The 25,514-nt window shown below is 40.1% G+C and overlaps 1 protein-coding gene across 1 annotated transcript in view; it reads right to left on the bottom strand.

The window, feature by feature from the left end:
* Positions 1-5,496: 5,496 nt before the first annotated feature.
* The window catches only part of LOC103751658 (protein-lysine methyltransferase METTL21E), a 32,377-nt gene continuing 12,359 nt past the window's right edge, over positions 5,497-25,514 (bottom strand). The window contains exons 2-4 of the mRNA XM_008855166.2: positions 10,741-10,907; positions 9,919-10,036; positions 5,497-6,028 (exon numbers count right to left, since the gene is read on the bottom strand). Of these exons, the coding sequence (XP_008853388.1) occupies positions 5,550-6,028; positions 9,919-10,036; positions 10,741-10,907 (764 nt within the window). The 3' untranslated portion in view covers positions 5,497-5,549. The remainder of the gene's footprint in view (positions 6,029-9,918; positions 10,037-10,740; positions 10,908-25,514) is intronic.

Raw genomic sequence — 25,514 nt, 5'->3', positions numbered from 1 at the left:
GAGCCTACCTAATGCCACCCATTCATAATCCCCACAAAAGAGAAAATAATTTGAATATGGAATGAAAAAAATATTTTCATTGTCCTAGTTTTAAAAAAAATGGTTAAAAAGTATCTTATCATTGCTGGGTGTGCACACACCTTTAATCCCAGCACTTGGGAGGCAGAGGCAGGTGGATGAGATCCAAATCAGCTGGGGTTACATAGGACCCTATCTCCAAAAAAGGTATATATCCTTAAATTCTAAGACAAGATTTCCATGGAGTACTTAATTCCCTTAAAGTCAGTTGATAAAATCTGGGAATCCAGAGTTCCATGGTTATCTATGTGTCAGTTTAAGGTGTGAAGGAGCATCATCTACAGGTTGGTCTGTCTTCTCTGAAGCAGTAATTATTCTGTAATTACCTCTATTAAAACATTGACAGTCAGTACTCCATTCTACTGAAAACCCAAAAAGTTACTGCAAAAATTGGATTGAGACTTTTTAATAACGTAGTCTAACTTGTCCAAAATCCTGACACAAAGAGGCAAAAAAAAATCACACTGTAAGATTGAAGCTAACAAATCGATTCCTATCTATTTAAAAAAAAAAGAAAGAAAGAAACTGTGAGATGGAAAAAGCCTACTCAAATTATATCTTTTGAAACTGAATTATTGTAAAGTTAATCCTAGAGAAGTATGGAGAAGCTGCAACAGAGAAAAAAATGAAAGAGTAGACAAGACGCAGAGTGAAGGGAAGGGAGAGAGGCATGGTGTGTGGGGGTGGTGTTAAAATTCTCAAGTGAAGGCTATAAACAGAATAAGACAATGGATACAGAACAGTTGTGTTTGACAGGGTGACACAAGAGAAAGAAGAGCTTTAAAGAACCATATGGTTGGTTTGGTCCCAACAGGCTTTGAAAGGACACTTTATCTGCTCCACTTAAAAATAACTTCACAGTGATATTCAAACACTTCTTTAACAAAAGAATCAGTTCTTTTTTTCAAACACATCACTACTCCAAGATCTTTGCTGCCAGATCCATGATATTCAGACCACCAGACTCATCTGAGGCAACTTTCAGAAATTTGCAACTCTGTAAGGACTTCTAGATTCCCCTGTGGCATTAACTTCATATTTTTTACAATCTGTAAAATTATTACTATCACTGATGAGGGGAGCAGAACCTCAAAAACTAAGTGAACCTCTATCTGATCCTTTAATAAACTTAATAAGCTTAATAAGAAGACAGGCCTCATTTTACTGTCTATGGTTCCATCAAAGGGCTTTACCAGCCATCCCTGAGCTGATAACTAAGTTCATGTCCAATGGCTCACAGGAACACTTTGGACTCAGCCCTGACTTTCTTCCTCACAGTTCACACCCCACCAGGTTGGAAGCAAGCTCTGATGGCTCTAGTTTCAGAGTACATCTAGAGTTGGCCAATCTCACCTTCCCCATTCGCTCCCTCTGCTCAGTGTAGATTTCTTGCATTCCACACCCCACCAGGTTGGAAGCTAGCTCTGTTGGCTCTAGCTTCAAAGTACATCCAGAGTTGGCCAATCTGACCCTCCTCATGCCCTCCCCCTACCCAGTCAGTGTAGATTTCGTGCTGTCCTGTGCTTCGATGGTTGCCACAGCTCCCAGCTGGTTTCTTGACCCTGACGTCCTATTCTCAAAACATCAGCCTGAGCTGTTCTTACAGCAGTAACATTAGTTCACTCCTCTACTCAGAATGATAGTGATTCTCCATTTCACCGGACAAAAAGGCCAAAGTTCTTTCACTAGTCTGAAATGCTATGGTGGATACAGGGATGAACTGCTGAGATGCTGTTCAGACAATTTGTCCTCTGACTGCAGGGAGTGATAGCCATCACCATCTTCAAGCCAGTCTTCCAAGGACAGCTGCAGGAAGGTATCAAGACCCAGATGCCTTTTCCAAATCCAACTACTCTGAGACAGACCATTCAACCCTAGCTCTAAGTAGGTCAGCTGGAGGCTAGGCCTACATTGCAGGTCCACCTCTGCTTCAGGCCTTCCCTACCTTTCCCTGTGTCTCCATCCCAACAGGACAGCCTAACCAATGACCACATAGTCTAACCAATGGCCATGCAGTCTAATCAATGACCACATTTCTAACCAATGACTATACAGTATAATCAATGAACACATTATCTAACCAAAGACTATACAGTCTACTCAATGACCACATCATTTAACCAATGACCACATAGTTTAATCAATGACCACACAGCCTAATCAATGACCACACAGTCTAAGCAATGACCATACAGTCTAACCAATGACCACAAAGTCCAACCAATGACCACAGAATCAAACCAAAGACTATACAGTCTAATCAGTGACCACACAGCCTAACCAATGAACACAGTCTAACAAATGACTACACAGTCTAACCAATGACGACACAGACTAATCAATGACTGTAGTCTAACCAATGAGCACACAGCCTAACAAATGACTATACAGTCTAACCAATGACCATACAGTCTATCCAATGACCACAAAGTCTAGCCAATAACTGCATAGTCTAACGAATGTCCACACAGTCTAACCAATGACCACACAGTCTAACTAATGGTCACACAGTCTAAAACAATGACCACACAGTCTAAACAATGATCACACAGTCTAACTAATGACCACACAGTCTAACTAATGACCACATACCACCACTCTCTTATCCACAGCCTGAATCTGAGAATCCTATCCTCTAGCACAAATCCTGTATAACCTACCTCCTGGTGGCTCTCTTCCTTCAAACCTCACCAATCTCCCTACCTGCTCCTCTGGTACACCCCTTTGATGTTTCCTCAAGATAGGTATGCCTCTGCCTTAAGTTCTCTGCACAGCTGTTCCTCCTGCCTTATAAAGCACAACACTCACCCCTTCCAGTACTCAAATGTACCTTCTACCAAAACCTTCCCTGACTTCTCCTCCCTCAGACATAAAGTTTGGACATTAAGCATTAAGGACAAACAGGTTTTATTTTTTTTTAATTATTTGTTTTTCTTTTTGGAGTGTCTATTCCCTTTTGATGAACTGACTTCAGCTATTTAAAATAGTGTTTGAAGCAAAACATGGTAGTTCACATATTTAATCCCAGCACTTGGGAGGCAGAGACAGGCAGATCTCTGTGACAATCATGGCCAGCCTGGTCTATATAGCAAGTTCCAGGCCAGCCAGGACTACAGGGAGAACCTGTCTCAAAAAAACAAAAATAAAGTTATGCTTGAAAGTTACTTTTTTCAGTGCATAAATATAATGCCAGGGTTAGGAGAATAGACTCTGGGCTCAAACAGACTGGAGTATGACTCTACCTGTATTTCACTCTGTGGTTGTGCAACCTGGGCCTTGGTTCTTTATCTGTGATGGGGGAATAATGATGTTACTGTCCTCAAGCTGAGGATTAAATGACTATGAAAAGGCCAAAGATCTGGGGCTGGAGAGATGGCTCAGCAATTAAGAACACTGGTTGTTCTTGTAGAAGACCTGGGTTCAAATCCCAGCACCCACATGGCAGCTAATGACTGTCTGTAACTCCAGTCCCAGGGGATCCAACAGCCTCTTCTGACCTCTGCAGGCATTGCATGACACAGGTGCATTTACCTATATGCAGGCAATACACACATATACATAAAAAATAAATAATATATTTAAAAAATTTTTAAAAAGGAAAAGGGCAAAGATCCATGTAAACAAGAAACTATGGAGAGGTGGTCCTAAGAAAAGCTATGCACCAAAAGTTGCACTGGAGTATATCTGCACCCTGGGTCACAAGTCAGGTGCCCAGGAAATGATCTTGGCTGTGCTTACCCATGGCAATGTTCAGCCAGAAAAACAGGGCTGATCCTGGAGAAGCAAGTGTCACCCAAGGGCACATGACAGCCTAGCTAAGGACACTGCAGAGTAGTTGCCAGCACACACAGTTCAGGCAGTCATCTGATACAAAGGCCCAATTCTTTGCTCTTTCTGCACTGACTTTAATTACTTTAGACTTTATTCTAATCTCTAAGGTCCACATTACAAAAACTCTCAGAAGATTTCAAATATCTAGGTCTATCTATGTTCATCAGAAGCGCTTTAAACTTTAAAATAAGACATATGCCTGATTATTTGAGATAGAAACCTAATCTTTTCATTTACTTCCAACCCAAACTTTTTATATTATTTCTATTTCTGTGAAACAAATGCATTTTACTTGGCTTAAAAAAATAAAACAATAACTGCTCCAGAATCTCAACTATTCTTACATTGTTCCCATTTTTTAAAATTTATTAGAGAGAAATGTCTTTGCCCATAACCTCAGATCCCTCTGCTTGGCTGATTCAGTGATCATGCTGGAGGTCCAAACCACCACGCAGAAACAACAGCCCTCCTCTAAGCTGGCAGTGATGGGAACCTGAAAAGTCTAGCATTCACCACTACATCATGTATCCACCTTTTCGGATTATTTACAGATTCCACTGTAGTCAGCTTCTTTATTCTTAAAGATAGAGTCATTTAAGCCTATGTTTAAAAGGATTAAAAACACAGATGGGTATGGTGGCACACACCCATAATGGCAAACTTTAGAGGCTGAGGCAGGAAGGTCTCAAGTTCAGGGTCAACCTAGGTTATGTAGTAAGAAATCTATGTTGAAGGGGAAAAAAAGTAAGAATGAACAACAAGATCATTATTGAGAAAGTTACCATTTTGTGATTACTCATTGAAGTAACAAGTACACCACTTATTAAAATTAATGAGTGGTATTATGGAGGGATAATCAACGATAGCACAGTGTGACTTCCTTGAAAGTTTTTATCATCACTGTGTCCTAGTTTCTTTTATTTGCTGTGATAAAACACACTGAACAAAGACAGCTTAAGGGAGGAAAGCATTTATTTCATCTTATACTTCCGGGTAACAGTTCATCGAGACGAATCAGAGCAGGAACTCAAGACAGGAACAGAGGCAGGAGCTGAAGCCGAGACTGTAGAGGAATGCTGCTTATTGGCTTTCTCAGCTTCTTTCTTATACAGCCCAGGTCCACTTGCCCAAGGATGGCACTGCCCATGGTAAGCTCGGCCCTCCTACATTAATCAGCAATTAAGAAAATGCCTCACAGAGATGCCCACATGCCAATCAGATGGAGGAAGTTCTTCAGTTGGGGTTTCCTCTCTCTAAGTGACTCTATTTTGTGTCAAGTTGACAAAAAAAAAAAAAAAAAAACCCTAACCAGCACATCATGTAATGAGGAGACAGACTTAGGAACAAGTTACCCTACAGATGCACCTATTGTGTGTGCAAAATTCCTTCCTGGAAGAAGACAAATTTAGAGAGGTTTATGAGACAGGGTCTCCTATAGTCCCACCTGGCCTGGAACTCGCTATGTAGACCAAACTGGCCTCTATATCACAGAGATCCACCTGTCTCTGCTGGGATTAAAGGTATGCACCACCACGCCTGGCAAGAGAGACCTCTTTTATTCTCACTCTGTGTGTGTGTGTGGTGTGTGTGTGTGTGTGTGTGTGTGTGTGTGCCCTTGGGAAAGTCAGTGGTACATCAGTTTATTTCAGGTTTCCTTTAAAGCTATAATCCACTAGGAACTGCCTTGGCACTTCAGTGTCCTCATTTATGGATATTATGCACGCCTCTGATTTTTTCTTCATAGCTTTGTACAATTTAATATTCAGGCTAGGGAAACTGGAAATTTCCTCCAGGTCAAACAGCTCCTTAAATCTATCTACAAATTTATTTTCCTTCTCCAATCTGAATTTCATGGCCCAGAGGATGGTGGTAACCTCTTTGCTGAGATGATCAAAGGTAATGAGGAGCTCTTCCAGGAAAGGATGGGCATACACAACATCTGCTGCCAGGATATAGTCAAAATCGTTAGAAGACTTGGGGAAGTTTTCATCTAAAGCTACTCCCCAGGAGAGTTCTTTAACCTGAGGCAAATGCTTGCATTTCATTTTGGTGTTTCGAGAAATATTATATTGTAGGTTTCCAAGTAATTCAGGTAAGTCTGTGGCAGTCACTCGAGCACCTGTGAACAAAGATTGGTAGGAAAAGTAACCCTTAGAATCAGGTCAATCAAGTTTCAAGCTACAATGCATACTGAGATTCTTCACAATTGCTAGTCCTATAGAAAAGACAGGGGCTGGAGAGAGGGCTCAGTGGCTAAGAGCATTGGCCGCTCTTGCAAAGGACCTGGGTTGGGTTCCCAACACCCACATGGTGACTAACAACCATCTGTAACTCCAGTGCCAGGGATTCCAATGCCCTCTTCTGGCCTCCTTGGCCATTGCACTCAGGTGCATTTAAACACAGTCAGGCAAAACACTCATACACGTAAAAAATAAAAATAAGGGGCTGGAGAGATGGCTCAGCAGTTAAGAGCACTGGCTGTTCTTGCAGAGGACCTGGGTTCAATTATCAGTGCCTACATGGCAGCTAACAACCATCTGTAACTCCAGTTCTGGGGGAATCTGATGCCTTCTTCTGATCTCCTCAGGCACTGCACGACTTACACACATGCAGACAAAACACTCATACACATAAAATAAAAAATAAACAAATAAAAGAAAAAGAAACAGAATCCCATGGCATTTCTGCACATCTTGTACTGTTCTGTTTCCCTAGGTTTTTGTCTTATTATTGTTCTCTATTTATCTAAATAACCAAAAGAAAAGGAAATTCAAAATATCTGGCACTCTCATTACAACAATGCAAAGTCATTGATGAAAGCAAAAGAATATTTCTGTAAAGAATCCTGAGCCTCTATGGGGGTTGAAACATTTCAAATGCCCCAGATCAGCAACAAGCTACCAACACTCTAAAGAAGTCCCTGGACCTCATCAGCTCAACCTGGATGAGCAAATCTATGTGACTAAGAAATGACTGAGGACAGATTACACACTGTGAACAGCATTTGAATTTGGTAGCGGATGATGTGTAAGAAACCATGACTACTATAGAAACTGGCGCAAAGACACATGAAGAGAGAAATCAAGCAACAAAGTAGAATATCCCATGTTTTTATCTGGGGAGATGGCATTGTATCAGTTTCCCTTCCACTGAGAGTTGGCTAAAATCACAAATAATTTATCCTGTGTAGAAAATAGGAGACTGCACAATTGCCTCTTTAAGTGTATAAGGCATTTTAAGAGAGAAGCCTGAATACATTTTGATATTGAGAAATGACCTTGACCTTTCTTTCAAATTGAAACACGCGTATTTATGATTTCAAAGCTAGCCTCCAGCTATGAGAGAGAACATGTGACTTTTGCCTTTCTGGATCTGGGTTACCCCACTAAGGATAATTGTTTGCAGTTTCACCCATTTACCTGTATATTTCATAATTCCGTTTTTTAAGAGCTGAATAATGCTCCATGGGGTATATGTACCACACCTTCATTATCCATTCATCACTTGATGGGTGTCTAGGTTGTTTCCAGTTTCTGACTATTATGAAAAGGGCATCAAATGAACATGGATGATCAGGAGTTTTTAAAGTATGGTACAGAGTGGTATAGCTGGGCCATATGGCAAAACAATTTCAAGCTTATTGAGGAATGTCCACACTGATTTCCATAGTGGCTACACCAGTTTGCACTCCCACCACCAATAGAGAAGTTTCCTCTTTCTCCACATCTTTGCCAGCATTGGTCCTTATTTGTCTTATGAGTCTCACCCCATTCTGAGTGGGGTGAGATGAAATCTCAAAGTGGTTTTAATCTGAATTTCCCTGATGACTAAAGATGTTTAATACTGTTAAGTATTTTTCAGCTATTTGTGTTTCATCTTTAGAGAACTCCCTGTTTAGATTCTTGCCCCACTTTTTAATTCGGTTGTTTGGTTTTGGATGCTTAGTTTTCAAAGTTCCCTATATGTTCTAAATACTAATCCTCTGTCAGAGAGATGGCTGGTGAAGATTTTCTTCCTTTCTGTAGGTGCCTCTTCACTTTTCACTCAAGTGATGGTGTCCTTTGAAGCTTTTGAGTTTCATGGGGTCCCATTTGTCAATTGTTGCACTTAATGGCTGCATTATAGGGGTCCTGTTCAAGAAGTCCTGTTCTGTGTCGATAAATTTCAATGTATTCCCTACTTTCTCCTCTGATTCAGGGTATCAGGTCTTAAGTTGAGGTCCTTGATCCACTTGGAGTTGAGTTTTGTGCATGGTGAGAGAGAAGGATCTATTTTCATTCTTCTACATGTCCTTAATCCAGTTAAAACAGCACTGGATTAAGGACAGTTGTTGAACACACTGTCTTTTCTCCAGTATGTAGTTTAGGCTCCTTTTTCAAAAATCAGGTGGCTGTAAGTGTGTGGATTTAAATCTGGGTCCTTAAAGTGAACCTTGGACGGTAACCAAACCTGAAAATAACCTGTAAATAAAGCTAAAGTTGGTCAATACTAGAACACCAGACAGCACAGACTAGGCTAAGGAATGGGAAGCCAGAACTGAAAAAGAAGTCTAGCTAGACTCAGAATAAACTAAAGCCCATCCACAGGCAATATGTCAGGTGTCCCTTAACATTAACTGCAATAATTATTCTTATGAAAATATGAAGGAAATATGCATAACATTGGTAGAATCCTAGAAGTACAAACCCTTACATTCTAGTATGCGTGAATCTAACATTCTTAACAATTTTTTTAAAATCCCAAGGTAAGGAATATATCTTGCCCATACTGGGTGGAAAGTAAATTTAAGGGCTATTTAAGGGCTATGTACCTGGAAACAAGTCCTACCATTTTCAGAATACTGACCAAACAAAGTTTTTCTTTTGATGTTTGTTTCAGGTTAGACAAATACACCAAAGAGATCAATTCTTTTTAATAAAATAAATGACTTTCCAGAACACAGACTTTGCTCCTGGAACAGGAGGGCTTCTGTCTAAACAGTGTCTCTGACTCTATCCACACTAAATGGAAGAGCAATTTTAGAAAGCAGCATCTAGACAGAACAATTTTTTATTTTAATATTGGAGAGGACTTCAAGGCCCTTATATCTCTCCCATGTTTAGAAAGTTGTGAACTATTAAATCTTACATTGCTCTCAAGATTTTAGAGTGGAAGGTGTGCTCTTCAGAGGATCAGGGAAACTAGATTTGGGTAGTGCACATCAGAGATAGCAGCCAAATGAAGGCAGTGAGACAGATGAAATAACGGAGATGGAGATTAAGCCAACACAGGCATGCAAAGAGAATTTCACATTTAGCTGGAAAAATGCTGGTGAGAAAACCAGGGGTCATAAAAGAATACAAACGAGAAAATAAATCCAAGGACAAACTCCTAAAAATTAAAGTACCTGTGCAAGTTTTGTGTGATTTCTCATACTCCACCCCTATTCTAATGAGTACATGCTCACAAAAGCAGAGGACTGCAGAACCTAAAAGGGACCTGCAGCTACCTGGGAACACTGAAATCATGCTAAAATTTAAAGTATGTATAAATGGGCAGTATCACACAGTTTATGCTTGGTGATTCACACATCCACTCTGCCAGAATGACTGTTTACTCCCTATCTAGTAGATTTCATCTAAAGCTTGTAAGTTCCTAGTCCATGGGAAGAATGAACACAATTTGCACAGAAAATTCTTGAAAGAAGCCTATAAAGAGACTTTAACATTGGTAGAGATTCTTAATGAAGTTTGTTCTAAACAAGTAAAGAGTAACAAATAAACCCAGATCATAATATACTGGAAAGTAAAAGTAATTAATGGTGTCTTATCATTAATTTTCTGACCACCTCTCTTCAATAAAAAATGCATACTTGCCGGGCATGGTGGTATATGCCTTTAATCCCAGCACTCGGGAGACAGAGGCAGGCGGATCTGTGAGTTCAAGGCCAGCCTGGTCTACATAGTGAGTTCCAGGACAGCTGGGGCCATAGGGAGACCCTGTCTCAAAAAAAAAAAAATGCATACTTACCAAGTAAACTTGCCACGATGGAAACTAACCCTGTGCCAGCTCCAATTTCAATCACATTTTTATCAACCATGTTAAATTGCTTTGCATGTGTTTCCAGGAAATAGCATAGAATAAGAGCCTATGAGAAGAAGGTGGGGGGAAGTGGTTGAAATAATAATAGCAAAATTAAGCCCTATAGATAAATATACCACCAGGATTATGGTTTGCGTGTATGCATGTCTGGGTATGAGTACATTTTCAGATAGTCACATACATCTCTCCAGCAAATTTTCATCAAAAGTGGACCTTCTTACAGCTTCAGCATCTGGTCAGCTAGAGGAAGTATTTGGGGGTTGTTGAAAAGAGAAAAATGAGTGAAAATACAGAGCACAGTTGCTTAAATTTGGTCATCTCTAAACTTCTAGCAATACTAGTCCATTCCAAGCAATGTGTGAGGGTGGGACTGGCTGTGGTGAGGGTCCACCACTTTCATGGGACAGCTGGTAAAGGGCTGGGGGCCTTCAAGTTAGCCTCCATATGAGGCTCATACAGATGTTGCTCTACTTGTTGAACTCAAACAAAGCCAATAAAATGGGAAATGAAAACATTTCTACTCTCCTCTCCTATAGTCATAAAAACTGAAGGAGTCCACATTTTTATTTATCCTAACAATTTTGATAAAGTCAGAAATAGAATTAATCAGTGGAAGAAATTTCCCATTGCATGATTTCTAAATCTGAAGGTCACAAAGTCGAATCTTGCATCCTGTTTCCTTCTTTCAGGTTTAAGACAGCAATGATTAAAATTGGAGAGTAATATAAAATGTAAATATAAAATTTATACCGATGGCCAAACCACGGCACCATAACAATCTGTGGCCTCAGTAATCCGAATCTCATGACCAACAAAGTGAAAGCCTTCCCAGGAACTGGTTGTTATCAGAGTTGGAATAAAACATCTTGCCATGATCTCAGCGACCGTCTGCGTGTCATCCTCATCTTCCCTGGTCTCTGAAAGAAAAAAAAAAAAAAGTGTTGGTACTGTGTTAAGTGAAATAAGCCAGGCCCCAAAAGGTAAATGCCATATACCCTTCCTCATGTGAGGAATCTAGGTTTAATTAGGATTTATCTCTGCTTCTAGATATGAAAGTGGAAAAGGGGAAAGGAAGAAAAGGAAGGGGCTAATTCGAGAGAGGAAGAACAAATAACGGGAAGAAAGGCAAATACCGCAAGTTCTCTCTTATATGTAGAATCCAGATTTGAAACCGCAGGTGGGGACTGCATGAGGGGAGGAAAGGGAGGAAAGGGAGGAAGAGAAAGCAGGCAGAGGGGGCAAGTACAAGCAAAATACAATATGCGTGTATGAAAATGTCATGAAGAAACTCATTGTTTTGTATGCTTACCAAAGTAATTTTAAAATTTGGCTTAATCTTACAGAAAGGAAAACCTAATGGAAATAGAGCCTTCTCAGTCTAAGGTACATCTGAATACTCATTAACTTTAGATGAAATAAACTAATAAGGTATTTTAATACTTTATGGGGACAGCAAGATGGCTCAGTAGGTAAAGGCACTTGCTGCCAAGCCTGATGACCTGAATTCATTCCCCAGGACTCACATGGTGGAAGGAGAGAACTGACTCCCACAAATTGTCCTCTGACCTCCACCCACTCCTACCCCCAATTTAAAAAAAAACAGAATAAAAACACTTTATGGCATAACCTAACTTTCTGTACATCAGGGCCTCAGTATCTCTCTGATTTTCACTGAAGGTGGTACCACTACTATTCATTTCTTTTTAAAATTTTTATTATTTTTATTTTATGTATATGACTGTATTGCCTGCATGTTTGTAAGTGGACTCATGTCGTGGAATGCACACAGAAGTCAGAAGAGGGTGTGAGATATCCTGGAACTGGAGTTATAGATGGTTGTTAGCTTCCACATGGGAATCGAACCCAGGTCCTCTGCAAGAGCAGTCAGTGCTCTCAACCACTGAACCATCTCTCCAGTCCCACTACTATCCATTTCTGTAACACTAAATGAAACACAGAATAACTGGTAAACTTTTAAAAGCATTATGCTTTCTGAACCATAAATGGGCTCAACTAGATTAAAAGAAAAATTAGTGATGGAGTGCTAGAGTTCAACTGCTCATAATAACTTCACAGCACAGCTCCAAGTATCTTGATAGTTTATGACCTCTTCTTATTCGGGTAAAAGATATTTAACACAACCCAACAATATACCCACGTATTTTTTTCAATATTTTATTATTTTTTTATTTTGTGTGTAGGAGCGTATTGCCTGCATGAATGTAAGTGCACTCATGTCATGCAATGTCCACCGAGGTCAGAAGATGCCCAGGAACTGGCATTATGGATGATTGTTAGCTGTCATGTGGGTACTGGAAACCAAACCTGGGTCCTCTGCAAGAACAGCCAGTGCTCTTAACTAATGAGCCCTGGCTGCATTGTTTATAGTTATTTACTTTTATGTTGTTATTTGGGGATTAGACATGGCATATTAATATCACCTTACATAAGGTTAATAAGCCACACTGAATACCAGTTACTGAGTATATGATGCCCCATGCCATGTTGAAAACACATAGTATTTCATTTAATTTTCACAACAACTTTGTGAGACAGTCTTTATTATTTTTCACTTTCACAGTTAACAAAACCAAGACTCAGAGAACTGTATTTATTAACCAAACTCATAAGCCAAAATTTCCTCTTTAAAGCTTTGAAAAGGTGGTGGTGTGTTTTTAGAAATGACTCTCTCTAAAATTTTAAACTTGTTATGAAAAATGTGAAATTTGGGAAAATGAACAGCAGACCCAAATCTTATCTAAAGGACTATTGACAACTGATTGCTGCTAGATGAGGAACAGCTGACCCTCCTAAAACAAAGACCTCTAGATAGGCTGACTAGATTCACCAGATGGACAAGTAGTGGGGAACGGCTGGGGTGCCGACATCACAGCAGACAGTAGCAGAGATAACAGAGTATAGGGCTCTAGTGGAGGGGAGGGAGGCTATGGGAGAGTTCCATATGGGAAGTGGATGTACAGTTGAATAAGATGGTTTGGGATGTTCTGTGTGATATACACACACACACACAAATGAACAAATTTTAAAAAATGAATTTGAGGAGGAAGCATAAAAATGTACGTCACATTAATTAGTAGAGGTTATAAACATTACCATTGAAATCTATCCGATGACTTTATAGACATACACAGGTGCCAAGGATCCAAGTACAACCGATTATGACTAGTAATAATCAGATACATACAGATTAGAGATGCATGTGCCAACATCTCAGTGTTGGTAGCAAAAATAATGAGTCTTTCTGCAAGGAACAAAATATTCTAAAATGAAAAGGAACAATATATTCTAAAATGAAATGGAGATCTTTTTTAAAGGTTAAAAACTCATTCAATTTTATTTCTTACAGGGCTTATACTGAGTTCAATATTGTATATCTGTATTACTTCAACAGTGAACCTAAAAATTTTATAGTCACTTTTGAAAGAGATGTTATCTTTGCTCTAGAAACTATTATTGAGTATGTTAAAGCTGTAATGAAATTCTTCTTCTAAAATTTTTTTAAAAATAAATAAATAAGAAGAAAAAAAAGAAAAATGTGAAATCCAGAATTTAGATCAAATGGTGTTGAGAGACAAACAGGCAAAATCATATGAAGTGCTCAGCACATTGCTGGCCATATGGGGCTCCAACAGTATTATTATTGTAGTTATTGTTGCTACCTTGATTATGAAATAGACTGAATGTGATCACCATATAATCAAATGTCAGATTGTGTGCTACAGACTTGAAACTTCTATAATTCACTAATGAAGGAGAAAGGTTTATTGTGGTTTCATAAAACCATGAATGGCTTCACAAAAGAAATTTGCCTTGGGTTTCTTGGCTCCACTTTAGAGGAACACCAAGATACTGTAGCAACTGAGAGGTAAGAAATCTTGAAAGTCAGCCATATGAGGATAGTGTGGGAAGACCAACATGGGTATATGAAAAGGGAAAGAACTATGCAAATGAACAGTTTTCACAGCAAATGTCTAGGAAACAGAAGAGACCAGCATGTGTGTTGGTGTGTGTATGGATACATGTGTGTGCATGTACATGCATGTGCCCTGCTTGGGCTCCAGACAGAACCACGTATTCCCCCAAAGAATTCCAATTTAGCCACAGACCATAGTACAGTACCACCCCACTTTCCCACCCCGACAAACACTGGCCCTTATAAACGCAGAGAAAACAGAAAAGTGAAAATTTGATATTCTTTAGCAAGAGCCATGTCTTCCAGTATATTTCACTGTAATTCTCCTTAAACAACTGTAAGCATTTACATTCAGGAAGAGCTCCTGGAACCAAATAATATTGGTAATATGTTTTATTTGAACTTTAACTTTCATTTCACTATATGCACTTGGTTTGCTAAGATGTCAGGGGCGAGGATGGCAACATTTGCTGTGGAAGTTCTTTAGGGAAAAGCACAGAACATTAATTGCTTCCTTGACCTTTAACTACGTGTGTCCTCCCAGGCCTCCTTGCCTTCGCCTTATGAATGTAGCACTCCTTTGACAAGTCACCTAAGGTATCAGGGATTAATAGATGTTAGAGTACACCAAATCCCAGGAGTGTCTCCTAAAGTTCCAGACTTTGATATAAAAACTTTGCCAGTGGATATTTACTGGTAGAGTTTGACATCTCTGACTTTGCTCTTTCTTTTAAAGGTTAGTTGGCCAGATTAGTGCCACTGTCTAACAAGTGGGTGACAGCAAATGTTGCCCCAACTTTTCACTCTGTCTTTCTGAATAAACAGAGCTGGTTGTTTCATTTCTTTTTGATGATGAGTACATCTTTACCTCCATCAGGAAATGAAATTTTAACAACATATATGAATATTATAATTGAAAATTACACTTACAAGATAAAGGACTTCAAAGAGATTTTATGAAACAACTAAAATCATTGTTAATTGCATACAGACTCTTAAAAAGCACAACTCTATCCATGACTAAAACTAAGGGTTGGAGAGCCAGGCACAGTGGTGCACACCTTGCTGTTAGTCCCAACACTCGAGAGGCAGAGGCAGGCAGATCTCCGTGTGATGGAAGCCAACTACACAGTGAGTTCCCGGTCACCTGAGGTTACAGGGAAACCCTGTCTCAAAAAGTCAGGGAAAAAAAAAAACAAAAAACTAAAGGCTCGAGAGATAGATTGATGGATAAAGTGCTTGCCACACAAGCATGAGGACCAGGGTTTGGATTCCAAGAACCTATGTAAAAGCAGGCATGGTGACTCACATGTAATCCCAGTACTCAAGAGGCAGAGAGGAGATTCTCAAGGCAAACTAGTAGCCAGATTTGCTGAATCAGTGAGTACCAGGTTCAGCAATAGACCTTGCTTCAGTAAATAAAATGGACAGAAATCAAAGAAGATATCAAATGTCAAACCTGAGCCTACACACATACACACACATGCACACATATGCCCCCACACATGCAAATGTGCAGTCACACAGGCAAGCACAACACATACACATGAAAAGAGTAAACAAATAAATAATAAAACTATATATCTAGGATGAAATTGTGTCATACAGAAAACACCAGGCTCAGAAAAATCTAATTTGTAATGTTTAATATTAATATTCTTTTGCATTTAAATGCACATAAATATTCCAAAAGAAGTAGCCTAATAAAATTACAATAGTTTGTACTATGTAAACATAATGTACTGAACTTGGCTCTTAAAATAATCTGTCTAAAGAATATGATGATTGGGACTGGAGCGAAGGCTCAGCAGTTAAGGGCACCAGCTGCTCTTGCAGAAGACTGGGTTTGGATCCCAGCACCCACACAGCAGATAACAACCATCCACAACTCCAGTTCCAAGGGATGCAATGCCCTCTTCTGACCTCCACGAGCACTGGATGACACAGGTGAACTTACATACATGCAGGTAATACACTCATACACATAAAATAAATAAATACATAAATAGAACATTTAAAAAATATGATCATTGTAAGGACAATGGTAATAAAATGCTCGTTTCTTTTGAAGTTACTGATGAAATTTTTTTCTTTATGATAAGAAAACACAATTTGTTTCAATGAAATAGATAGGCCTTTTTAAAAATGAGCACATATCTTAAAATATGGCTTCTCGGGGCTGGAGAGATGGCTCAGGGGTTGAGTGAACCAGTGTCCAGTCTATAAATTGGAGGGTCAACACAGAGGAATCATTTCATCCACGCTTCCAAGTGAAGTCAGCCATGGTCAAGCAGGACCTTTGACTTATCTTCACATATGTGGAACTGTTAAAAGAAAGGAGCCAGGGGCTCCTCCCAAGCCCATGTGAATCCTGAGGAACAGATCTTCAATTGATCTTAAGAGTAAAAATAAATTGGTTTGTCTGGGCCAACTGTATGGCCTTAAACATCCAAAAGGAAAGTATAACCAAAGATTAACGGGGTCAATATAATTTTTTAAGAGTCCATTATGTGTAGCTAAAGACTACATAACATGAAACAATGCCAGACAGGAGCTTCCTTTGAGTTGTTGGCCAGGGTGGCCCAAGAGACTCCCAGACAGCAACCCAGCATAGAACTGGGAAAATGAACAGCAGACCCCAATCTTATCTAAAGGAATACTGACAACTGATTGCTGCTAGATGAGGAACAGCTGGTCTTCTTAAAACAAGGCCCTCTAGATAGGCTGACTAGAGTCAGTGGATGGACAAGCACTGGGAAACGGTTGGGGGCACCAACAACACAGTGGACAGTAACAGGGATTACAGAGTATATGGGCTCCCAGGGGGGCAGGGAAGCTATGGGAGGGTGCCATTTGGGAAGTGGGTATATAGATGAATAAGATTTTTTGGAATGTTCTATATAATATGCACACACAAAAATCAACAAATAAAAATATGAGTTATGAAAAAAAAAAAAAAACACTGGCCACTCTTGCAGAAGATCCAAGTTTGGCTCCTAGCACCCACATGGTGGCAAAGAATCATTCATAACTTCAGTTCCAGGGAATCTGATGCCCTCCTCTCAGCTCCTCAGTCACTGCACACATAGTGCACTTACATACAAGCAGGCAAAACACTCATACACATAAAATAAATACATACATAAATAAAAATATGGCTTCTGTTTTCCAGTGTAAACTTCTATGCAAGATCTTGCAGTAATCACTTTAAATCAATAGTAATTACTTACTTAAATCAAAAGACATGTTTAATAGTAAGTGATAATCACACCACCTGTTTTAAGGTGTATCATAACAACCTTTTAAGTGGAATGTCATAGAAACAACTGCAGTGTCCTATAGGAATCTCTAGAACATCTTTTTAATATAAGGGAGGAAACTGTGCTCCAAACATAATCTACAAAGAACATATTCCTTAGAGTGCATGGTTCACTGTTGAATATGGGGTTAAAAAGTTGGAAAGATTAATGAATTAGCAAATACTGTTTGTAGCTAAGATTTGAAGAACAAGTCTCCTCAAAAGTTAATAACATCATACAATGGACTTCTACTGTATAGTTCTGAAAAATAACTTCTCTACATGTCTTTCTTTGTTTTCTAGCATTCTGGCCCCATGACAAATAACTAAAGCTGGGCTAATTCACACAGAATTCTGCATCTTGGTTCCCCTGTGTAAAAAGCAGAAATTCCCTATCATCTACATTTAGAAAAAAAAAAAAGTTGTCTAATCTTACAATACTATTTACTTGATAAATTCAATATTGAAATGTAAATATTAGAAGATCATAAATAAAACATAATCAGGACATCATTTTATAATTATGTCATTATCTTGGGCTTGTTTTAAATTTGCTTAACGCCATTGTACTACTATTACTCTTTTCTGATAATGATTCAAAGTCTACCAGGTGCTAATGTTCTTCTGAGAACTAAAGGGATTTCAAGTGTGAAGTGAAAATTAGCAAGATTCTGCACATTATCATGATGATTTTCTTGAGGAAAATTCAACCATGAATTGCCTTCGCTGCTGGATTGCAGTCAGCCTTCAAAAACAGAAGCTCAAGTCTGTATTTTTCTCTTTTATACTTTTAAGGTCAGTAAGAACAATAAGAAGTGGAAGGGTCAGGGCACAAAACACACCAAAAAGGAGAAAAACGCCAACTCTTTAATAGCTCTGACAAGTGAATCCAAGCTTCCATTTAAGGGCTGTCATGAAAACTTGTCAGCAAAATTTAAAGTAAAAAAACCACTCCAGTAAGTGAAAGAGACTGCCATTCAACTAAATCTTCTATTCAAAGATAAATGTTGTGTGCTTTTGAGAAATTTCTACCTTTTTTAAAAAAAACGTTAAAAGATATTTTTGGATTAGTAAATGGTCACAGGCTAACATAAAAGACAGAATTCTGAATACCTCAGCAATGTCAAAACCTTGAGTTCTTATATTGAAACAAATTCCTAAGACGGTTCCACAAATACTTCCTGTATGTTTGTTTACTTAGTTTCAAAAAGGTACAGTCCATAACTAATCAAACAAACCAAAAAATACTATATTTTATGCCTTTACAGAAGAAAGAAAATTTTTCTTCATTGAGACTGTTCAGGATCCAAGTAGAAAACAAAAACTAATCAAAATGGTTGTACTAAAAATGTGCTTCTTGGATTAAAAAAAAAAATGAAAAGACACCAAATAATCATGAGTGAAGTTTGGTAAGTACTGTAAAAGAGATCTCTGAAGTGCTGTAGCACCCTAGTGGACTCAAGAGAAGAATCCTAACAGAGGCTCTGGAAATCAGTAGCTCTGGGTGTTTCTGGGATCACTGCAGAAGACTTGTCTGAAGAAGGCTGAGATCAGGCTTAGGTGCAGTGTTGGCTTGGTCCATTGTTGGCAGAGATTGGCATGATCAGGTGTGATATTTAAGAACTACATGTGGCAGTAGAGGCCAAAAGACTAAGAACACCGGAAGCTAATTAGAAGATTGTTGGAATGATTCACAGAAGGCGACAAGAGTCTAAATGCAGGCAGAAGCCATAGCCAAAAGTCGAGTGGGAAGCTCTGTGCTTTTGAAGTAGGGATACCAGTTCCCCTGGGGATAGTAATTGGCACTGAACCTTGACATCCAATTCTGGGTTTTGAAAACATCTGAGGCAGATTACTCCATTTTTATTCCACATGTGGAAATGAGACTTATTTATCATATATTCAAGTTACTTTTTTAACTTTTTAAATCTTTAAAATGTGTTAATGAGTGATTCTCATCATTGTATGAGGTACAGGACTCCAACTAGTATATCAAATATATTGCCTCAGACTGTAGTTTGATAGGTTTCTTAAAACTAGAATTATCCAAACTTTCTTTTTTGCATATTAAGACAATGTTATTCACAAAATCCACATCACCTATTAATCCAACTCTAAAAAGATTTATGAAAATCTTTTTTAGACAGGGTCTCACTCTATAGCCCTGGCTGTCCTGGAAGTTGCTATGCAAACCAGGTTTACCTCAAACTCGCAGAGATCCACTGCCTCTGCTTCAGCCTCTGCCTCCCCAGTGCTGGGAGTAAAGGTGTGTGCCACCACTCCCAGCTCAGATTTATGAAAATCTTCCTGATAGATTTCATGTGACCAGAATATTATTCTAGGTCCTGAAGGGAGTCAACCACATAGTGACCAGAAAAGACCATCACTAAAGAGCAGCTAATGGGCCTACGCTGAGGCTAATGCATTCATTCCCTCATTCACTGAGCACAGGCACACTGTGAAGACAAACCAGCTTGCAAGTGCTATGACAGACACTTAACTAGACAATTCAAAACTGGAGAGCCTTACATCTCAGAGAGCTCAGCAAAGAATTATGTGAGATGTCATGCTCAGGAGTTTGCCAGTCAAATAAAGGAAGGCATGCTACATGCCGAAAACATGTATAGAAGTCCACCAGCAAAGAACCCATTGGCTAATTACCCAATTTGGGAAACTCTGAGAACTAGAATTTAAATGAGGTGGTAGCATGTGATAAGACACTTGGTGCTGTGCTGGGAAGTCTGGATTTTTTCTCCCCTTTAGGAAAACACTGAAAAAATTTAAGCAGAAAACCAGTATGACAAAGTTTGAATTTTTTTAAAAATCATGCACGCACAACATGCAAAAAGAACTAGAAATGCTAAAAAAAAAAAAAAAAAAAAAAGTTAGCCCAGAGCATACGGCCAATTAGAGGCAGTTAATAGTGCTTGAGAAGAAATCATAAAAACCAGACTTAGCTGGTCATAGTGGCACACACCTTTATTTTCTTTTTGAATTTTTAAAAATTTTTACAAAAACGAGAATTTCATACATGCATATAAGGTGTTTTGATCAAATCCATGCTCACTCCCTCCCCTTCAACATTCCCCCTCTGAAGAAGTAACCCATAATCTTTTAAGAATTAGAGACAAGCTCCCAATACTTTTTACATTTTTGGCCTTTGGAACAGAGTATGTTGCTAACAGGCCCAAGGACATTTTGACTTTTAGCCAAGAAGCTGGCTACATTTCTTTGGGGTCTTTTTACCCTAACTGCCTAGCCAATTCCTACCTCCTATTCTTATCACACCATCCTCTGAAGGGGTTACCCAAATTTCCAATAGGGAATAGGGACACTGACCGCTCTGGCTTCTTCCATGCTGAACAGGGACACAGGGTAAGGCATTTGGAATACCCCTTCAGTGGGTCTATCTAAAAGACTCTCAAATTGCATAACTCTTGTCTCTAAGAGAAGAAGAAAGTCCTTGAATCATGGATACGAGATGTGAAGGAGAAGTAAAGGCAAGAGTAATTAGCATTATAAGTTCTAGACAGGGAACTAGAAAAAAGTCAGAACAGGGCATTTTTCAAATGTTCATATGAGTCCATTGGAGTTTCTTGACAAGGGCTTCCAAAAGCATCCCTCTATTGGGTTCTTCCTCATTTTTCTTTTCTCTTCCAAGTCTGAACTAGTAGGCTGGGAAGAGTGGCTGGATACTCAGGTGAGGGTCCAGTGACCCTGATTGGGACTCCTTTAATGAATGAGCACAACTGTCAGTGAGGCAGGTGGATCTCTGTGAGTTCCAGGCCAGCCTTGCCTGCATAATAGATTTCAAGCCAACCAGGGCTAGGTAGTAAGATTCTGTCTCAAATAAGTAAATAAACAAACAAATAAATGCCAGGTGCCAGGTTCTGTCTCAAATAAACAAATACATACATACATACATACATACGGTTCTGTCTCAAATAAACAAATACATACATACATACATACATACATACATACCAGACTTACAGCAATTGGTGTTAGAAACAGGGAGTGAAGGGTAGGGAAGCTTGCTAGAGAGGTAGAACTGACAGGATGTAATGATGAAGGGTGGGAAGGAGACAAAGAACACTGGAATGATCCCAGGTTTCAAGCAGTCAGGGAATGATGCTGCTGTACTCTAAGAAAAAAATCCAAGTAGAGGGGCAAGTTTGCAAAGGAGAGCTACTTTCAAAGCACAGATGAACTTCTGCGACAAGGTGTGCTCACCATGGAGGGGTGCTACTCAGATTCAGTGATCCCACTGCAAGGAAGGTAGCTGCTCATCAGTGCTAGCTGTTACACCCTCACCTCCTAGGAGATTGAAGCTGTCTACAAAGCCACCATCTATGCAGGACATCCAACAGCAGTGAGCTTTCACTCAGGGACTCCCACATTACCCCACCTGAGACTGTCTTGGGCCTGGTTTGTCATTAACAGGTCTTACCCAACCTATCCATCTCCCTTTCCTCTAAGTGGAGAACTTATAATGTGATGCGAAAGCTCTCCCTATTTCTGCTTCTTCTTTCATCCTCTACAAATTTCATTTTCCCGAATAAATCCCTTACATAATTAATCCCATTTTGGCATTACTTTCAGGAGACCCCAAAATGACACAGGCAGTATGGAAGTCAAGCAAGCAGCTGAAGCAACAAGTTTGGAAACCACTGTGCACAGAGATCACTGAAGTTTGAGTGAGGATGAGTCTGTTCTACAGCTGAAGACCCATGGGAGACCGCTATTTTATAACACTGTAATTCTGCCACATATGCTCAAAGCCAGAGGGGCTATGGCATGGGCAGTATGAAGAATATAGAATAGTTAAGGGAGATGAGGCTTCAGAGAAGTTAGATTATAGCATAGCTCTCACCCTAGTCCTGACTTTATCTGTGTATAAATAAGCAACATAAGTCTCAGATCTTCATGCCAGTATTGAAATATGCGAACTGAGCCATGGGCCTGCTCCACCTTTTCCAAGCCCAAGATACTAAGTATAAAAGGACAGGACAAATGAATATCCCTCAGTACTTAAGAACCAAGTGTTCCTCTACTTGGTGGAAGTCTTGCCGACTAAATGTCACCTGGCTTGGCTCCAACAACTCACACTTGATCCCCTGAGCACTGTGCATCTGAACATATTTTTAAGTCTTTAATTGGCTACGTAGATGATTATGGGGTGTGTTGTTCATGTTGTAAAATATTCTAATACTAGTTCTGTCTCAACCTTATCTTGAACTTGTTCCACTTCCTTTGTGATTTGCCAAATCATCACGCACATAGCTGAAACCAAGAATTGTTACTAATGATAATTATAATAGTGTGATTCTATTCATAAATCACACAGAAACTGCATCTGCATTCAAATTATCTGAAGGGCTGGATTCCCTATGTGATCACAACTTACATCTTCAGGTTTGCAAAAATCAACACAGTAAAAGAATTCGGTGTTTAAGCCAGGTGGGCTGCCAACTCTGGGCCTGCACCCAATGCTGTCTGCCTGTAGATAGGCTCGCCTAGGGAGAAGCCACCTGGCGTGGCCAAAAGAAAGTAACAGGACTGTAGTTCTTCCAAAATGTCTACAGTGTGAATAGATAGGAGAGACAGAAAGAAAAGGGAAGATAATTTGAGTTGTGTTCTACAAAAGCATGGCAAGTCTTCTAGTCTGTGTCAAGAGTTAGGTACTTTTTCTCTCAGAGGAAATCATTATATTTCATGACCCATGCAAAGTCACATTTCATAAGTAAGACTGTTAAAATAGTGGGTCATTTTCAAATAATTACACTGGTTGTAGAATTCAAATTTAAATTCTTACATCTAGAAGAATTATATATTTTTTAGAATTACATTACATATTTTTGCCTGTAACAAAGACACGATAAATACACCTTACAGATTGTATAGCCTAAATTTATCCTTCATCCAAATATTAGTAACAAACTTTCAATTTTGTATAAAACTATTTTAATCTCTCTTGCAAATTTCTTATTTAAAATAACTTAGGAGGGGGCTAGACAGGTAGTTCAGCGGTTAAGAGCAATGGCTGCTCTTGTAGAAGACCCAGGACTGGTTCCCAGCACCCACGTGGCAGCAAACAACCATCTGTAACTCCAGCCCCATGGGCTCTGACACCCTCTTCTGGCCTTCTCAGGCATTGCATAACACAGGTGCACTTCCATACATGCAGGCAAAACAATTACACATAAAAATAGAAAATAAATAAATAAAAGAACTTGGAAAGGACTGGAGAGATGGCTCAACAGTTAAAGAGTACTGCCTGCTCTTGCAAAGGACCTGGGTTCAGTTCCCAGCACCCACATGATGGCTAGCAACCATCTGTAACTCCAGTTCCAGGAGACCCAACACCCTTTTATGGCCTTTGTGGGCATTGCACGCCTAGGTATACTTACACACATGCAGACAAAATATTCATACACATAAAATAAAAATAAGTAAATAAAAATTTTAAACATCAGGAATCATAGAGATCCTTAGTTTATAGCACTGTTTTTCCATTTTTATTTATTTTTTATGTGTATGAGTGTTATGCATGTATGTAAGTGCACCTGTGTCTGCAGAGCTAGAAGAGGGCATCGGATCCCCTGGAACTGGATGTAGGTGCTGGGATTCGAACACAGGTCCTCTGCAAGATCAGCCAATGCTCTTAACCACTGAGCCATCTCTCCAGCCCCTATAGCACTGTTTTTTAAACCCATTTTTGTAAATCAAAGAACAATTCTAAATACTTTTCATGTCTTCTACAGATTTAATTTGTTAGTATCAGTCAAAAGTATCCCTAATGATCATTGTGGAAGAGGGGGTGGAAATAAGAGCCAAAGGTGGTAAATGAATACAAGGAAACCATGTTTTCTGGACACCACAGGGTAGTTGCACATATGAACCCAAGCATAACACTCATACACATATGTGACAGCATGCACAAGATCTGTACAAGCCAAGCCAGGCAGGGGCCCAGCATGGAAGGGGGAAGCAGGTGAGAAGCCCCAGCTCTAGCTGAGGATCTATTGATAGATGCTGGAAGGAGAGTCTATTTTCCTTACTGGTGTGACACCTAGAAGGTTGACCAGGCTCCAAGGGATAGACCCACACTCAAGATCACTTGAAAAATACAAATTAGACTCCATAGGCCTTTAGAAAAAGACAAATCACAGAGGACATATGCAGGGTCAAGGTGGAGAGGGGGCTGAATATGATCAAAATATAATGTATGAAGTTCTCAAATCAATGAACATGTTTTTTAAAAATTATCATTAATGACTACTATCCTCAGGCCTCTTGGGGTAAGTCTACAGCGCAGCTCTCCGCGCCGGGACTCCCTAAGCCTCATTCACCCTTCCATCCCCCCGCCTCGCCGTTCTATACTCCTAGTTTGGGCCCTGAATACTGTTTCCTGATCCTTCTCACCAAGAGCAACCCAGTCCCTTTCTTGGGCTTCAGGAGCACCACTTCTGGTCCTGGCCCCGCCCTCACCTCTCTCTGCTTCCCTGGGCCTGCACCACCGGCTAACTCTCCTAGCCTGCACTACTATCCTCAGACCTCTTGGGGTAAGTCGATTCGCAGCTCTCGCGCCGGGACTCCCTAAGCCACATTCACCCTTCCATCTCCCCACCCTCCCCGCCTCGCCGTTCTATACTCCTAGTTTGAGCCGAGCGCCATTCCTAGTCTTGGGGCCCCAGACACCTGGGGAACCAATACTGCTCCCTGACCCTTCTCACCCAGAGCAACCCAGTCCCTTTCTTGGGCTCCAGGAGCACCACTTCTGGTCCTGGCCCCGCCCTCACCTCTCTCTACTTCCCTGGGCCTGCACCACCGGCTAACTCTCCTAGCCTGCACTACTATCCTCAGACCTCTTGGGGTAAGTCGATAGCGCAGCTCTCTGTGCCTGGACTCCCTAAGCCACATTCACCCTTCCATCCCCCCGCCTCGCCTTTCTATACTCCTAGTTTGGGCCCTGCGCCATTCCTAGTCTCGGGGCCCCAGACACCTGGGGAACCAATACTGCTCCCTGACCCTTCTCACCCAGAGCAACCCAGTCCCTTTCTTGGGCTCCAGGAGCACCGCTTCTGGTCCTGGCCCTGCCCTCATCTCCCTCTACATCCCTGGTCCTGCAACCCCCGCCAGCCTCTTTCTGGGGCTGACAGCCTCTTTCTGGGGCTCCGAGGCTTACCTTTACTCTCCCTGATCCTTTGCATCCAGTACAACCCAGCTACTCAATCCACTCCCTGGGAAATCTTGGGGCTTCTTCCCTCCCCATCTGCCTTTGCATCCCTG

The sequence above is a fragment of the Nannospalax galili genome, unplaced genomic scaffold, assembly GCF_000622305.1.
Source record: "Nannospalax galili isolate Female #2095 unplaced genomic scaffold, S.galili_v1.0 scaffold287, whole genome shotgun sequence".
Classification (NCBI taxonomy): Eukaryota; Metazoa; Chordata; class Mammalia; order Rodentia; family Spalacidae; genus Nannospalax; species Nannospalax galili.
The sequence above is the reverse complement of the archived record's forward strand: the minus strand, read 5'-3'. Positions and strand labels throughout refer to the sequence as shown.